This window comes from Nycticebus coucang, chromosome 10 (assembly GCF_027406575.1).
Source record: "Nycticebus coucang isolate mNycCou1 chromosome 10, mNycCou1.pri, whole genome shotgun sequence".
Taxonomy (NCBI): Eukaryota; Metazoa; Chordata; class Mammalia; order Primates; family Lorisidae; genus Nycticebus; species Nycticebus coucang.
In genome coordinates this window covers 115,633,979-115,651,564 of record NC_069789.1, presented here as the reverse complement: position 1 = coordinate 115,651,564, position 17,586 = coordinate 115,633,979, and the positions used below count along the sequence as shown (strand labels likewise).

Genomic DNA, 17,586 nt, shown 5'->3' with positions numbered 1-17,586 from the left:
GCCGCAGACAAATAGAACGCGGCGAGCCATTCAGAGACGGTCCCACAACACACTTCTCGCCTCGCAACCAGTAACTTCCCACCACAATTCACACACCCCAAAGAGGAATTCCCGACTCCCGCTGGTACGTTCCTACCTCCCGGCCTGGAGCTGGGGAACCGCGGGCGGGCGGGGCGCAGCAAGAGAGAAAGTTGCCAGGAGCTTTGTTTGGGAAAAGTGGGAGGGACCCGAGGGGGGGGCGGGCCCAGGCGGCGGACAGTGGGACTGGGGATCTCGATCGTGACAGTTTAGGGGAGAATTTTTGCCTTGGGAAAGATGAAGTGTATCTGGGGTTCTGATTGGAACTTGCGATTTGGACGCTTGGACCCCTAGGAGAAGAGGAGGATTGGGGGGTTTGACTCCAGGTCTAACGGGTCCAGGAAACCTGTGTCTGAGGGAGGAGGGACAAGGAGCTGATACTCTTGGGTCTACGGGAGGAGACGTGAGCTCCCAGGACTGAGAGAGGAGGTGGCGGAGGCCTGGACTCCTGTCTCAGGTACTCTCGAGTGTTTGTGTGTTGGGGTGCGGAAGCGATACGAACACAAAGAATCTTTACTGTTCACAGCCCCGAGTATATTTTTGACCATTAGTATATGGGGAAGGATTTTGATTGATTCCTATGACAACACGGTTTCCTTTTGACCTCACCACAGTTAATAATGGTCATGGTGAAGACCACCAGAATTTACTGGAGGCTCACAGAGTTGAAGACTCCTGCACACACTAGTGGACTGGAGGTGGCAGCTGTCCCAGGACAGGGGGAGCCTCGATGCCTGAGAAGAGACAGGTTAGGGCCCAGCTCCTTAAGATTGGAGGGCTGGGTGTTCAAACTCATGAAACTAGAGGAGGCTGCACACTTGGGGTCCTGAGGGAGAAGGAAGCCCTGATTCTGAGTTCCTGTAACACTGGACGTAGGGTTTCCGGAAAGATCAGGGCTTTTTGGTGGGACTGGAGAGGGAAAACGAGAAGGGATACAGAGAAAGGTTCAGTGACAGATACAAGGTTAAAGAGCGAGGGAACTAGAAGGACCGCTGGGGCAGCGCCCGTAGCTCAGTGGGTAGGGCGCCGGCCACATACACCCAGGATGACGGGTTCGAACCCAGCCCGGGCCAGCTAAAACACCAATGACAACTGCAACAAAAAAATAGGCGACTGTAGTCCCAGCTACTTGGGAGGCTGAGCCAAGAGAATCGTTTAAGCCCAAGAGTTGGAAGTGGCTGTGAGCTGTGACGCCACCGCACTCTACCGAGGGCGACGTAGTGAGACCCTGTCCCAAAAAAGAAAAGGACCGCTCGACCTCTGGCGTTTCCAAAGTAGAGGGAGCCTAGGAATGAAACTGACTGGCGCTCTGCGCAAGATGTGGGGCGCAGAGGCGTGGCCCAGGTGATGGGACGTGGCTCGTTAGGGGGCGGGGCCATCTGCAATTAGCGAGAGACTTGGTTGCTAAGACAGAGATCAGAGAAGTGCACCAGTGGGATCCGGGTCTCCAAGGCTGAAATCAACCGGAGGGGGCGTGGTCTAAAAATTTGGGCGTGGCCAAGGAAACGAACACGTGGCTCTGGCTTAAAGGGTGTGGTTAACAAAGAATGAGGGGCGTGGCTATGCTCCACGGGAGGGGATAGCAGGTGGGGGCGTGGTCAGTCGTCGAGGCGTGGCTAGGGCTCGCGGTGCGCCTCCAACGCTCCAGGTATACAACCTGGGCTCGAGACCAGAACTGTTTGGATTTAACAGTCTGTGGACCTCCGGAGTCTGGGAGTCCAGTGACCAGACTGTGGTCTAGTATAAGGGCGGGGCCCAGAAGAAGGGGTGGGACGTGGGAGAAGGTGAGGAATGAGATGTGAGTACGAATGTAAGGCGAAAGCGAGGAATGAAATTAGTGTATGAGGCAGAAACCAAGAGCCCGGCCTGGGAAGAGGGGAGATGTGGCGGGGTGGAGGGAGTAGAATTGGAAGAAAAAGGGAGTGGGGGAGGAAATGGCCGTGGTGTGGGGAGTTGTCCAGACTGGGTACGCAGCATGGGCCAGGAGCATGGGGTGGGTGGTGGCCAGTGTGGGGCGGGGACTCGATGGGGGGCTCTGATCCTTACCCTTGCCACAGCCTCCCCGCTCGCCCCGCAATGTGGCAGCCACTCGTCTTGCTGCTGCTGCTCCCCTCTGCCCTCGTGCCCCACTCCACTGCAGCCCCTATCCGTGATGCTGACGCCCAGGAGAACTCCTTGGGTCTTCTAGGCCTCCAGAGCCTACTCCAAAGCTTCACCCGACTTTTCCTGAAAGTAAGCAATGGTGGGGGTTGGTGGGGAAGAAGACTTACAGAAAAGAAATACAGAGAGACAGAATGGGAGACAGTTTGGGGGCAGACCAGGACAAACAGGAAGAAAGGGAGTCAGAGAGGACAACAGGGATACCAAGAGGAAGGAAGAGAGGGAAGGCAACAGGCAAGGAGAGAGGGACATGGGACAGAGATAAGAGTGGAAGAAAAGTGACAAGAGGAGAGAGGAATGGGGACAGAGACGATGGGATAGATGGGGGGCAGAAGTAAGACAGTGGGGTGGGGAACAAAACAATAGGATATACAGGCCAGAAGTTAGGCCCTAAGTGTCAGAAGACAGAGAGGGAAGGGGATGGGTAGGACATGGGACAGGACCTCAAGGGTATTCTGGCAGTGCTGCAGGTGTTCTGGAGTTCAGCAGCTCACCAGTCCCTCTTCTTGTTCCAGGAAGACCTATTTCGGGGTATGGACAGTTTCTTCTCTGCCCCCATGGATTTTCGAGGCCTCCCCAAGAACTACCACCAAGAGGAGAACCAGGAGCGCCAGCTGGGTAACAACACACTCTCCAGCCACCTCCAGATTGACAAGGTGCCTATGCAGGGAAGCCCCTGCTGGAGTCTCCTCACAATCCCTGATCCTTCATGCTGCAGTATATGTCCAGAGGGAGGAGGGCTGAGGAGGAAAGCAGCTTTGCTGGCTTTCTTTCATCCAATCTTCACAGGTGACTGACAACAACACAGGAGAAGTGCTAATCTCTGAGAAGGTGGTGGCATCCATCCAGCCAGCAGAGGAGAGCTTGGAGGCTGACTGGAAGGTTTGGTTGTGCCCAGCCCCCAAAGTGTCCAGATTCCAACCTTTTCTGTAGTTTAGGAGGGTAGGAAGAGAAGTTGCCCCTCCCCACTCCCTCTGTGTGGTATTTCCTCCTCTGGGCCTCAGTTTTGTAATCTGTCAAAAGGGACAAACAACTCTCAGAAATGAGGTTTACAACCTCAGAATACATCCCCGACTGTTTAGTAAACCTGAAAGGGTTTTGTGAGCGCAAAGTGTTTTATAAACCAAGAAGTAATTTCAATTGCTTGGTAAGCTTCACCCTCATAAACCTCAAGTAAGTACTCTGCAAACCTCAGAAAACTTGTTTTTTTTTCATACTGTGTCTCACTCCGTTGTCCAAGCTAGAGTGCAGCGGCATCATCACAGCTCATTGCAACCTTGAACTCCCTGGCGATCCTCTCCTCTTTGGCCTCCCACAGTGCCAGGATTTCAGGAATGAGCCATCGTGCTGGGTCTAGAATATTTTTTAATCTATCCCAAAATGCTTGGTAAACCTCTCACTTGTAAACTCCAAAATATGATTAAAGTATGATTACTAAAGTAGCCTGGTGAGGTGGCTCATGCCTGTAATCCTAGCACTCTGGGAGTCTGAGGTGGAGGGATTGCCCGAGCTTAGAGGTTAGAGTCCAGCTAGAGCAAGAACAAGACCCCATCTCTAAAACTAGCTGGGTGTTGTGGCAGGTACCTGTAGTCCCAGCTACCTGGGAGACTGAGGCAAGAGGATCACTTTGAGTCAAAGAGTTTGAGGTTGCTGTGAGCTATGACGCCATGGCACCCTACCAGGGGCAACAAAGTGAGACTCTATCTCACAATATATACATATAATATTATTATTATTTTTTTTTTTTTTGTAGAGACAGAGTCTCACTGTACCGCCCTCAGGTAGAGTGCCGTGGCGTCACACGGCTCACAGCAACCTCTAACTCTTGGGCTTACGCGATTCTCTTGCCTCAGCCTCCCGAGCAGCTGGGACTACAGGCGCCCGCCACAACGCCCGGCTATTTTTTTGTTTTTGTTGCAGTTTGGCTGGGGCTGGGTTTGAACCCGCCACCTTTCGGCATATGGGGCCGGCGCCCTACTCACTGAGCCACAGGCACGGCCCCATATAATATTATTTTTAATTTCACAGTGCTTTATGAATTTCAGATCCTTTTTGTGTTTCTCACCTTTGTAAACTAACATGAGTGACTGATCACAAAGTACTTTTTTATATCAGAGTATCATTATTCCTAAAAAGTTTTAAGTATTTCACAGTTCTTGGTAAACCTATATGGTTCTCACACGAATAATACGCTCTTTTTTTTTATTTTAAAAAAATTCAAACATGGGCAGTGCCTGTGGCCTACTGGGTAGGGCGCTGGCCCCATATAATGAGCGTGGCAGCTTCAAAACCAGCCCTGGCCAAACTGCAACAACAACAAAAAAAATAGCCAGGCATTGTGGTGGGCACCTGTGGTCCCAGCTACTCAGGAGGCTAAGGCAAGAGAATCGCCTAAGCCCAGGAGTTGGAGGTTGCTGTGAGCTGTGACGCTACAGCACTCTACTGAGGGCAATAAAGTGAAACTCTGTCTCTACAAAAAAAAAAAAAATATTCAAACTTATGGAAAAAAACTTTTTTAATAATACAATAAAAATGCCTATATTCTCTTTTCCATATATCAAAGCTTTTCGATCTTAGTGCCATTGGCATTGGGCTGGATAATCCTTTGTTTTGGAAACTTGAACTGTGCACTTCAGGATGTTTGGCTTCCACCCACTAAACAGAAGTCACATCCCCACCCTACCAGACCCAAAAATGTCTTCAGCCTTCAGTTGAGGACCGCTGGCCTAGATTCATCTCTTGTTAACACTTTGCCAGATTTTATCTATTTTTACTTTTTAATTTCTGAACCATATGACAGTAAATTGCTGACATCATGATACTTCACACCTAAATACTTACGCAGAATCTAAAAATAATGTATTCCAGCTGGGTACCATGGCTCACATCTGTAATCCCAGCACTTTGGGAGGCAAAAGTAGGAGGATGCCTTAAGTCCAGAAGTTCAAGAACAGTCTGGACAACATAATGATAACCATCTCCAAAAAAAAAAAATTTAATTAGCTGAGTGTGGCAGGACAACATATGCCTATTGTCCCAGCTACTCAGGAGGCTGAGGCAGGAGGATTGCATGAGCCCAGAAATTCAAAGTTGCAGTGAGCTATGATAAGACCACTGCACTCCAGCCTGGGCAACAGAGGGACACTGTCTCAATAATAATAATAATAAGAATAAGAATAGTAATAAGGCCAGGTGTGGTGGGTCACATCTGCAATCCTAGCACTCTGGGAGGCCGAGGCAGGTGAATTGCATGAGCTGAGGAATTTGAGACCAGCCTGAGCAAGAGCCAGATCCCATCTCTACTAATAGCCGAGCATTGTGACAGGTACCTGTAGTCCCAGCTACTTGGGAGGCTGAGGCAAGAGGATCACTTGAGCCCAGAAGTTTGAGGTTGCTATGATCTATGATACCACGGCACTCTCCCCAGGGTGACAGAGTGAGACTCTGTCTCAAAATAAATAAATAAATAAATAAATAATTTCCCACAAGACCTGCAATACCATTTTGTTTTGTTTTGTTTTTTTTTTTTTATTGAGACAGACTCTCACTTTGTCACCCTCATTAGAGTGCTGTGGCATCATAGCTCACAACAACTCTTGGGCTCAAGCGATTCTCTTGCCTCAGCCTCCCTAGTAGCTGTGACTATAGGCTTCTGCCACAATGCCTGCCCAGCTATTTTTTTGTTTGTTTGTTTAGCAGGCCTGAGCCAGGTTTGAACCCACCAGCTCTGGTGCATGTGGCTGGCGCTCTAACCACTGAGCTACGGGCGCCCAGCTCCACAATACCATTTTGACATCCAATAAAATGTTGCTATCAAACTATTAATCCCTCTATCTGTTTGCTAGGGCTGCCCATAAACAAAGTACCACAGACTGGGTGGCTTAAACAATAGAGATTGTTGTCTCACAGTTCTCAAGGCCATATGTTCAAAATCAAGGTGTTGACAGGGCTGATTCTTTAGAAGGTTAAGGGAGAATCTATTGTGTGCCTCACCCCTGGCTTCTGAAGGTTTGGTATTATTTGATTGTAGAAGCATGCCCCGATCTCTGCCTTCATCTTCATGTGGCATTCTCCCTATGCACATCTCCCTATCCAAATTTTCCCTTTGCAGCCAGGCATGGTGGCTCACACCTATAATCCTAGCAACCTGGGAGGCCAAAACCGGTGGATCGGCTGAGTTCAGGAGTTTGAGACCAGCCTAAGCAAGAGCAAGACCCCATCTCTAAAAAAATAGCCAGACATTGTGGCAGGTTCTTGTACTCCCTGCTATCAAGAGGCTGAGGCAAGAGGATCATTTGAGCCCAAAAGTTTGAGGTTGCAAGGAGCTATGACACCAGTGCCAGGGCACTCTGGTGAGGGGAACTAAGAGAGACTCTGTCTCAAAACAAACAGGCTTGATTCCTGTAGCTCAGTGGCTAGGGCACCAGCCACATACACCAGAGCTGGCAGGTTCTAATCCAGCCCGGGCCTGCTAAACAACAATGAAAACTACAACCAAAAAATAGCCGGGCATTGTGGCGGGCACTTGTAGTCCCAGCTACTTGGGAAGCTGAAACAAGAGAATCGCTTAAGCCAGGAGTTGGAGGTTGCTGTGAGCTGTGATGCCACGGCACTCTACCCAGGCGACAGCTTGAGACTCTGTCTCAAAAAACAAACAAACATTTCCCCTTTGCATAAGGATCCTAGTCACATTGGATTAGGACCCAACCTAGTGACCCTGTCTTAACTAATTAAATTGGTAATGACCCTATTTCCAAATAAGGTCACCTTCAGAGGTATTAAAATTAGTACTTCAAAATATGAATTTGGGGAGGACAGGAGTCCATAACAACCTCCTATAGGGCTTCTCAGACCTTGACTTATAAGAAGGTGGACCTCAATTCAGTGCTGTCTGACAACGGCCCACCCTTTGAATGGCAAAGACCAAACAGGCATTCATTCCATATTGAGATTTCCTCCCTTGACTCAGAGCTGTCCTGAAAACTGATTTAATTTTGGTCCAGGATTCAATCAAGGATAACACATTGCATTTATGGCCATGATTCTTTAATAAACCCAAAAGCTTTTAGTTCCAAAGCACTTTGTACATTTCAAACTGCTATTTTCTCTTTCTCAGAGAGTATTTAATCCTAGAGTGCTTTGTAATCCCAATAGGCAGTATAAACCCTGAAGGGCTCTGTTTATACCTCCCTTCTGAAAGCTCCCCAAATGTATTTTGAATCCCAGAATGTTCCATAAACCGCAGAATATTTTTAACTTGAAGATGTAAACCTCAAAGAGGGCTTTTTTTTTTTTTGTAGAGACAGAGTCTCACTTTACCGCCCTCGGGTAGAGTGCCGTAGTGTCACACGGCTCACAGCAACCTCTAACTCTTGGGCTTACGCGATTCTCTTGCCTCAGCTTCCCGAGCAGCTGGGACTACAGGCGCCCGCCACAACGCCCGGCTATTTTTTTGTTGCAGTTTGGCAGGGGCTGGGTTTGAACCCGCCACCCTCGGCATATGGGGCCGGCGCCCTACTCACTGAGCCACAGGCACCACCCTCAAAGAGGGCTTTTTAATGCCCAAAACGCCCTGTCAGCTACAAAGTGAGTCAAATAAGCCAGTGAGGACTTAGCATCTCCTGAGTATTGTGGGTTTTGTGGGAAATTATTATTATTTTATTTATTTATTTTGAAACAGTCTCACTCTTTCACCCTGGGTAGAGTGTAGTGGTGTCATAGCTCACAGCAACCTCAAACTCCTGGGCTCAAGTGAACCTCAAGCATCCTGGGGTTGCTATTTAGAGTGAGAAAGGGTCTCCTTGTTCTTCCTACCAGATGCCCAGGATGGAAGAGAAGGAGGCTCTGGTGCCCATCCAGAAGGCCATGGAAAGCTTGCATCCAGAACCCCATCCCCGGGTGGCCTTCTGGATCATGAAGCTGCCACGGCGGAGATCCCACCAGGATTCCGCAGAGGGCAGCCGCTGGCTCAGTGAGAAGCGACACCGACTGCAGGCCATCCGGGACGGGCTCCGTGAGGGCACCCGTGAGGATGTCCTGGAAGAGGGGACCCAGGGCTCCCCCCATTCCAAGTTGCCTGTCCGCAAAACCCATTTCCTGTACATCCTCAGGCCCTCCCAGCAGCTATAGGGGTGGGAACCAGGGCACATCTGCATGCACCCCTGCCAAACCCAACCCCACCCCAAGTACTATATAGAAATAAAGTTTTTTCATACATCTAGCAACGCCATCTCCTTTCAAGATCTGTCCATAAGCTGATACCTTCAACCCTATCCCTGAGTATGACATCTGGTTGTGCAAGCCCTTGCCAAAGTCTCTAGGCCTAGTTTTCTTGTTCAGACCCTGTTGGTCTTCTGATTAACAAACTCTCTCACCTCCAGCCTCATCTTGTACTCCATCCCCAACCCTGTCACCTCCAGCCCTGTCTGCCCTCTGAGCCCCCAACTCTTTCATTCCAGTCCTGTCCACTTGGCCCCTGCATTAGTTCCTGTTATTGCCAAACAAGTGACCACAAAGTCAGCAACTTAAAACCACACAAATGTTCTGTCTCACAGATCTGTAAATCAAAAATCCAGGGTGGTTCCACTGGCCCTCTGCTCTGGGTTTCAGAAGGCCAAAATCAAGGTGTTAGCCAGCTGGGCTCTCATTGGGCAGCTCTGAGAAGAAGCCACTTCCAAGCTCAGTTAAATTTTTGACTGGCTGTCAGATGGGGGCCACCCACCTTAGCTCCAAGAAGCCCCTCTCCAGTTCCTCCTGCACTTGGACCCCGCATCTCCCAGCCAACAATCCAGTCTCCCACTCAGACTCTGACTTCTCCTTCTGCCCTGCCTCTCTCATGCCTTCCTCTTCGTCTTCCAGTGGCGACGGTTCTCTGCTTTTAAGGCAGTGTTCCTCCACCCCATAGTTAAACTTCCACATCACTCTTAAATTATGTTGATCAAAAAAGGGGGGGAAAGGCCTGGCATGGTGGCTTACGCCTGTAATCCCAGCACTCTGGGAGGCCAAGGCGGGTGGATTGCCTGAGCTCACAAGTTCAAGACCAGCCTGAGCTAGAGAAAAACCTCGTTTCGAAAAATAGGTGGGCTTTGTGGCAGATGCCTGTAGTCCCAATTACTTGGGAGGCTGAGGCAAGAGAATCGCTTAACCCTAAGAGTTTGAGGTTGTTGTGAATGATGACACCATGACACTCTACCAATGGCGAGACTCTGTCTCAAAAAACAAAAAGTAAAATATACTTATTGTGCTTTGGACTTCCATCGAAAATAATAATCTTTAAAATACTTTGTGGCACACCTAAGATCCTCTCACAGCACACCAGTTGAAAATCAGTTTTAAGTGGTTCTGGGATTGGATTGGACCCACCTGGACAGCGTTCACGAATTCCAGAAATCAGAGGGTAAGCATCTCTGAAGAACCATTATCCAGCCTACCTCAGGTCCCAGATGTGTCATCTCCAGCCCCAACTCTGTTATATCTACCCATACCTATCTTTGCCCTCTCATCTTTATCTTGCCATTCCCTGACTCTATTCTTACATGCTGATTCCATCGAAACTTGCTGTTTCTGTGTCTCATTCTATGTCCTTCCATGCCTATCACCTCACACTCCCCTTATGCCAGGCCTGATGTCTCAGCTTAACCTGGAATCTTATACACCGTCTCTGGTGGCCTGCCCACTCTGCCCTTGCCCAGAGCATCTCCTATTCCTTCTGAGACCCCTCCCTCATGACTCGCCATGGGGAAGGCCAACCTCGTCCTCTCGAGTGCTGAGCCCCCTGGAGACCTGGACACAGCACGTGCTTCTTTCCTTGAAAGCTGGGCTCAGCACGAGGTCACCCCACAGACAGACTCACACTCAGGAACCCAGTAATGCACATGCATAAATAAAAGTGAGCTTGCTTTTGAAAATAAATTGTTGATAATTCCTCCTGGGGAACATCAGAACTTGATTAGACTATCCATACCTTCTCTCCTGCTTCCCACTCCCATTTACCACCCCACCATTCATAGCTATTTATTGTGTTTAATGTGTATCTGTAGCAAGCAGCCTAGTATGCCGAGGCTGCCATAGCGAAATACCACAGACTGGGTAGCTTAAATAACAGAGCTGCATTTTATTACAGTTCTAGATCAAGGTACCAGCAGGTTTGGCTGCTTCTGAGGCCTCTCTCTCCTTGGCTTGCCATGGTTGCCTTCTCACTGTGGTCTTTTCATATGTTTGTGTCCAAATTTCCTCTTATAAGGACACCAGTCAGATCATACTAGGCCCATCTGAAAGACCTAACTATAATTAGTGACCTTCCTAAGGACCCTATTTCCAAATACAGTTACATTCTGAGGTACTGGGGGTTAGAGCTCCAGCATACAAACTTTAGGGGAGACAACAACAGAAAATAGTCCTTTAATTGTGTTTATTCCTTTTTATGCATGTATCCTTATGTCAGTGGTATTACAAATCTCATTCTGATGTTTGTTTGTTTTTTGTGGCCAAGGCTGGGCTTGAACCTGCCACCCCTGGTATATGGGTCTGGTGTCTAATCCTTGAGCCATAGGCGCCACCCTACAAATCTCATTCTGAAGGGTTTTTTTTTCAGCACATCTTCCAGATTCATCCATGTAGTGTTGACATGTCCAATATCATCTGATCCACTGTATGTAAAACTCCATGGTTAATGCTATAATAAACATCAGTGTGTGTGTCTCCTTATGGGCCAGAGGATGGGGAGAAGAGATCTGGGGGGGTTATAGCCAGTAATAGAATTGTCAAGTTGCGGGGTATACATCTACCTCTTTTGATTAAATACAATGCTCTGATCAGCCTTCTCCCTTTTAAGAATTCACAAGGCAGGCGGTGCCTGTGGCTCAGTGAGTAGGGCGCCGGCCCCATAGGCCGAGGGTAGTGGGTTCAAACCCAGCCCCGGCCAAACTGCAACAACAACAAAAAAATAGCCGGCTGTTGTGGCGGGCGCCTGTAGTCCCAGCTACTAGGGAGGCTGAGGCAGGAGAATCGCCTAAGCCCAGGAGTTGGAGGTTGCTGTGAGCTGTGTGACGCCACGGCACTCTACCAAGGGCAATAAAGTGAAACTCTGTCTCTACAAAAAAAAAAAATAATAATTCACAAGGCTTTGATAAACCTTAATCACACTTGGACACGGGTAGCTTTGTATTGTTAATTCAGCTAAGCTTAAACTACATTTCCCAGAATTCCTTTCTCCACACTGGGCTGGTTTAGCTTTGGCTGCAACAGCCTTGAACGGATTTGGAAGGCAGAAATGAAGCACCCAGGGTGGCGCCTGTGGCTCAGTGTGTAGGGTGCCAGCCCCATATGCCGAGGGTTGCAGGTTTGAACCTGGTCCCGACAAAACTGTGGCAGAAAAAATAGCCAGGCATTGTGGCAGGTCCCCAGCTGCTGGGGGGCTGGGGCGGGAGAATCACCTAGGCCCAGGAGTTTGGAGGTTGCTGTGGGCTATGGTGATGCCAAGGCACTCTACCCAGGGTGACAGAGTGAGACTGTTGCTAAAAAAGAAAAAAGAAATGAAGCACCGGTGCCTGTGGCTCAGTGAGTGGGGTGCCAGCCCCATATACCCAGGGTAGTGGGTTCAAACCCAACCCTGGCCAAACTGCAACAAAAAAATAGCCGGGTGTTGTGGTGGGCGCCTGTAGTCCCAGCTACTCGGGAGGCTAAGGCCAGAGAATTGCCTAAGGCCAGGAGCTGGAGGTTGCTGTGAGCTGTGATGCTACAGCACTCTACCGAGGGGAACAAAGTAAGACTCTGTCTCTAAAAAATAATAATAAATAAAAATAAAACAAGAAATGAAGCACCCAGGGTTATACCTGGAAGTTTGGAGTATGGCGAGGCACTGTTGCAGCTCATGCCTATTGCCATGAGTCTGTGGCTAGCCAAGGCAGTCAGTGATGGAGTCCACCAGACCTCTGACTCAAAATCCTGAGCTCACTTCGTGTATAGCCCCAAAGCAGGCCAGCTTTTTGGCAGGTCACGACTTACAGGCAGTGAGAGACTGATACAGAGTACAGTTTGTCATCATAGGTTTTGGCTCATCTTCAGGGTTCCAGTTTGTCCTTGAGTTCCCCACCTTCACATCCATGGTGTCTTCCCAAAGGCCCACAGACAACGGACAATAGTATTTACACAGATGTGCTCAACCAGCTCCCAAAATTACATGAGGTTTAATGCACGTGCTAACTCCATAGGACCACATGTCGTACAATTGCATGAAACGTCCGAAATAGGCTGTCAAAAGACAACATTACAGCAAATTTGAAGATCTTTATTGGCCTGGCTGGGTGAGAAGGCTCACACTTAAAATCCTAGTACTCTGGGAGGCCAAGGCATGTGAATTGCTTGAGCTCAGGAGTTTGAGACCAGCCTGAAAAAGACTAAGACCCCATCTCTACTAAAAAATAGAAAAACTGCCAGGTGTCGTGGCGGTGGTCTATAGTCCCAGCTACTCAGGAGTTGGAGGTTGCAATAAGCTATGATTTTACCATGACACTCTAGCCAGGGCAACAGAGCAAGACCCTATCTCAAAAAACAAATATATATAGCTTCAAAATATATAAAGCAAAAGCTGACAGAACTGAAAGGAGAAATGGAAAAATCCACATAGTCATTCAGTTAACTAGTAGAAGGATCAAACAATCAGAAAAGATATTAAATGTTTGAATAGCATGATTACCAAACTTGACCTGACATAATAGGCCTGAGGAAATGTATTCCTTTCAAATATACATGAAGCATTTGCTAAAATAAATAAAACTCTGGACCATAAAGCAAGTTTCAACAGATTTCAAAGAAGAGAAATCATATGCATGTTCTTAGACCACAGTGAAATAAGTATAAATCAATAACAAAAGGATAGGCCGGGCACAGTGGCTCATGCCTGTAATCCCAGCACTCGGGAGGCAGAGGCAGGTGGATTGCCTGAGCTCACAGGCTTGAGACCAGCCTCAGCCAGAGCAAGATCTCATTTCTAAAAAATAGCCAGGGGCGGTGCCTGTGGCTCAGTGGATAGAGCGCCGGCCCCATATACAAAGGGTGGCGGGTTCGAGCCCAGCCCCCGCCAAACTGCAACAAATAGCCAGGTGTTGTGGCAGGCACCTGTAGTCCTAGCTACTTGGGAGGCTGAGGCAAGAGAATTGCCTAAGCCTAGGAGTTAGAGGTTGCTGTGATGCCACGGCACTCTACCGAGGGCAATAAAGTGAGACTCTATCTCTAAAAAATAATAATAATAAAGATAAATAAATAATGGCCAGAAGTTGTGGCGGTCGCCTGTAGTCCCAGCTACCTGGGAGACTGAGGCAAGAGAATCTCTTAAGCCCAAGAGTTTGAGGTTGCTGTGAGCTGTGATGCCACAGCACTCTATGGAGGGCAGCAAAGTGACTCTGTCTCAAAAACAATAATAATAATAAAAGAATAATTGGGAAGTCATAAAATATTTCAAAAGCAAGCAATATACCACTAAAATAATAATCAGGTATGCATGGGTTTGGATTTATGGCGGGCCTGTTCCCCTGGGCCTCTCATAGTGCCCCATGCCAGAGCAAACTATGGCTCTCAACCATTGCCTGGCCTCTGTGTCCATAGGCTGCTGGCATTGAAGTGGGTTGCACAGAGGAAAAATAAACTAAAATAAAATAAAATAGGCTCAGCGCCTGTGGCTCAAGTGGCTAAGGCTCCAGCCACATACACCTGAGCTGGCGGGTTCAAATCCAGCCCAGCCCGCCAAACAACAATGATGGCTGCAACAACAACAACAAAAAAATTGCTGGGTGTTGTGGCAGGTGCCTGTCGTCCCAGCTACTTGAAGGCAGAGACAGGAGAATCGCTTGAGCCCAGGAGTTGGAGGTTGCTGTGAGCTATGATGCCACAGTACTCTACTCAGGGTGACAGCTTGAGGCTCTGTCTCAAAAATAAATTAATTAATTAAATAAAATAAAATAATGACCAGGTGAAATTAGAAATTTTTTTTTGGGCCGGGGCTGGGTTTGAACCCGCCACCTTCGGCATACGGGACCAGCGCTCTACCCCTTTGAGCCACAGGCACCGCCCTAGAAAATATTTTGAACAGAATAAAAATAGAAATTGACAAACTTGTGAATTCTTAGAAGTTCTCAGAAAGCAAATTATAGCTTTAAATTTATATATCAGAAGAGAAGTTAAAAATCAACGACCTGGCCAGGCCCAGTGGCTCACATCTATCATCCTAGCACTTCAGGAGGCCAAGACAGGAAGATCCCTTGAGTTTAGGAATTTGAGACCAGCCTGAGCAAGAGTGATAACCTGTCTGTACTAAAAATAGAAAAAGTTTAACCAGGCATTGTGCCAAGCACATGTAGTCCCAGCTACTTGGGAGCCTGAGGCAGGAGGAAACCCAGGGTTTGAGGTTTCTGTGGGCTAGGCTGACACCATGGCATTATAGCCTGGGCAACAGAGCGATACTCTAACTAAAAAGAAAAAAATCAGCCAGACCCAGTGGCTCACACCTGTAATCCTAGCACTCTGAGAGGCTGACAGGTGGATTGCTTGAGCTCAGGAGGTACAGACCAGCCTGAGCAAGAGCAAGATTCCATCTCTACTACAAATAGAAAAACTAGCCCACATCATAGGAAAACTAGCCAGGTATCATGGCAGGGACCTATAGTCCCAGCTATTCAGGAGACTGTGGCAAGAGGATTGCTTATGCCCAAGAGTTTGAGGTTGCTGTGAGCTGTGATGATGCCACAGCACTCTACATAGGATGACGGAGTAAGTAAGACTCTGTCTCAAAATAAAAAAAAAAAAAAAATCAATGCCCTAAAAATATCAGTGATCTAAGCACTCACCTTGAAGAGCTAGAAAAAGAATAGCATGTGAAATGCAAATAAAGAAATAAGTATTAAAATATAAAAACAGTCATCAATGGAATAGAAATAAACACATTATAAAATTAATGAAGTCAAAAGTTTATTCTTTGAAAGACTAATAAATGGATAAACTCTAGTAATTCCAATTAAGAAAAAAGAGAAATGGCACAAATTACTAATAGATCTTACAGATATTTAAATGCTAACAAGAGATATCATGAACCTTAAGCAAATCATTTGAAGTTGTAAATAAAATGGGCAAATTCCCTGAAAACCTAACTAAAAATAAAATAGAGTATTTGAGGGTGGTACCTGTGGGTCAGTGGGTAGGGCACCGGCCCCATATACTGAGGGTGGCAGGTTCAAACCCGGCTCCGGCCAAACTGCAACAAAAAAACAGCCAGGTGTTGTGGCAGTGCCTGTAGTCCCAGCTATTCGGAAGGCTGAGGCAAGAGAATACAAAAAAAAAAAAAAAAAAAAATAGAGCATTTGAATACTTGTATTTTTACAAAAGAATTTCAATTTGTAATTTTTTTTTCTTTTTCTTTGAGACAGAATCTCACTATGTCAACCTCGGTAGAATGCCGTGGCATCATAGCTCACAGCAACCTCAAACTCTTAGGCTTAAGCAATTCTCTTCCTTTAGCTTCCAATGTAGCTGGGACTTAGGCACCTGCCACAATGCCTGGCTATTTTTGTTGTGGTTGTTATCATTGTTGTTTAGCAGGCCCGGGCCTGTTGGAACCCGCCAGCCCAGGCTATGTGACTGGCTCCCTAACCACTGAGCAAACAGGCGCCCAGCCTTCAATTTGTAATTTAAAATCTTCCCACAAAGAAAACTCCAGTCAGCTCACCACCTGTGGCTCAAGCAGCATACACCTGAGCTGGCGGATTCGAATCCAGCCCGGGCCCGCCAAACAACAGTGACGGCTGACACCCAAGTGAGTGGCTGGGACACAGGTACCTGCCACAACACCCGGCTATATTTATTTATTTATTTATTTTAGAGACAGAGTTTCAATTTGTTGCTCTCGATAGAGTGCCATGACATCACAGCTCACAGCAGGGCTTAGACAATTCTCTTGCCTCAGCCTCCCAAGTAGCTGGGACTACAGGCACCCGCCACAATGCCCAGCTATATATATATATATTTTTTCCAGTTTGATGGGGGCTGGGTTTGAACCCGCCACCCTTGGTATATGGGGCCAGCGCCCTACTGACGGAGCCAAAGGCACTGCCTCTGGCTATTTTTAGAGGTGGGGTCTTGCTCTTGCTCAGGCTGGTCTCAAACCTGTGAGCTCAGGCAATCCACCCCCCTCGGCCTCCCAGAGTGCTGGGAATACAGGCATGGGTGCCGGCCTGGATGGGATTTTTTTTTTTTTTGAGACATGGGGTCTTGTTATATTGCCCAGGCAGATCTAGAACTCCTGGCCTCAAGCAATCCTCCCAATTTTGGCCTCTTCAAGTGCTGAAATTACAGGTATGACCCACCATGCCCGGCTGCCTGGTTCCTTTTAACTACCGATCACATCACCTGCCAAACAGTTCCTTCCCAGACTTTGTAACAATGATTTTCAAACCATGTGCCTGTGAGGATCTTTAGGTGTGCCATGAAAAATTTTAAAGACCATTAATTATTTTCAAAAGAAATTCAAAGCACAGTAAGTATATTCTATTTTTTACTTTTTTTTTTTTTTTGATCAGTATTCCTTGAGGCCTGAGGAAATGACCCCCTGAACAAATGATGATCAGATGAACAAGATGATGCATAAGAGGATTCCCTTTCTGGGTCTGGTCTAGGAAAGATGCTGAACAGATATGATAACTTTTTTCTTTTTTTGAGACAGAGTCTCAATCTGTTGCCCTGCTTAGAGTGCCGTGAAGTGCTGCGGAAGTATGTGATGAGATAAAAAAGATTGGAAAACACTACTTTGCAATAAGCTGCTAATACCCAAAATACAGTAACAACTACTAATCAACAACGACCTTCTATAAATTTGAATTACCATTAAGTCCTCCAGGTAATCTAAGAAGACATTATTTCCATTTCTCAGAGGAAAACAGGCTCAGAGAAAGTGTGACTGTGCCAGGGTCACGGCTAGGAAGCAACGTAGCCAAAATTCAAACCCAAAAATGCCTGACTCCAGGCTGGCAGTCTTACCAGCACTCTACACAGCCCAGTAATTGAAACGCATATATTCCACTATCTCATTTATTCATTTGTATACTCAACAAAAATTTTTGAGTGCCCACCCTAGACCAGGCATGTTCTAGCCCTCAAACATTCTCCTACTGCAGAGAGCTCACATTCCAGTGGTGGTATCAGACAGATCACAAACACAGGCATACTCAAACATGCCAGGAGGACCACTAAAACAGAGGAAGTGGCTGGAGAGATGGAAGTGGGGAGGCCTCTCTGAGGAAGTGACCCCTGAACCAAAGATGATCAGATGAACAAGATGCGTAAGAGGATTCCCTTTCTGAG

At 47.4% G+C, this 17,586-nt stretch overlaps 1 protein-coding gene and 1 non-coding gene across 3 annotated transcripts; both read left to right on the top strand.

Annotated features, from left to right (window-relative positions):
• The first annotated feature begins 257 nt into the window (after positions 1-257).
• DKKL1 (dickkopf like acrosomal protein 1) lies at positions 258-8,405 on the top strand. Of its 2 annotated transcripts, XM_053607462.1 has the most exons (6): positions 258-535; positions 693-826; positions 2,136-2,310; positions 2,754-2,894; positions 3,028-3,120; positions 8,056-8,405. In XM_053607462.1, exons 2-6 carry the CDS (start codon positions 699-701, stop codon positions 8,365-8,367), a joined length of 849 nt encoding a protein of 282 aa, XP_053463437.1. In that variant the 5' UTR covers positions 258-535; positions 693-698; the 3' UTR covers positions 8,368-8,405. The 2 variants fall into 2 exon arrangements, with proteins under 2 accessions (XP_053463437.1, XP_053463438.1); XM_053607463.1 differs by lacking the exon at positions 693-826.
• Positions 8,406-13,736: 5,331 nt separating this feature from the next.
• LOC128597977 (small nucleolar RNA SNORA42/SNORA80 family) lies at positions 13,737-13,872 on the top strand. Its single transcript, XR_008383509.1, has one exon. It is a non-coding gene; the product is annotated as a small nucleolar RNA SNORA42/SNORA80 family (small nucleolar RNA).
• Positions 13,873-17,586: the final 3,714 nt, after the last annotated feature.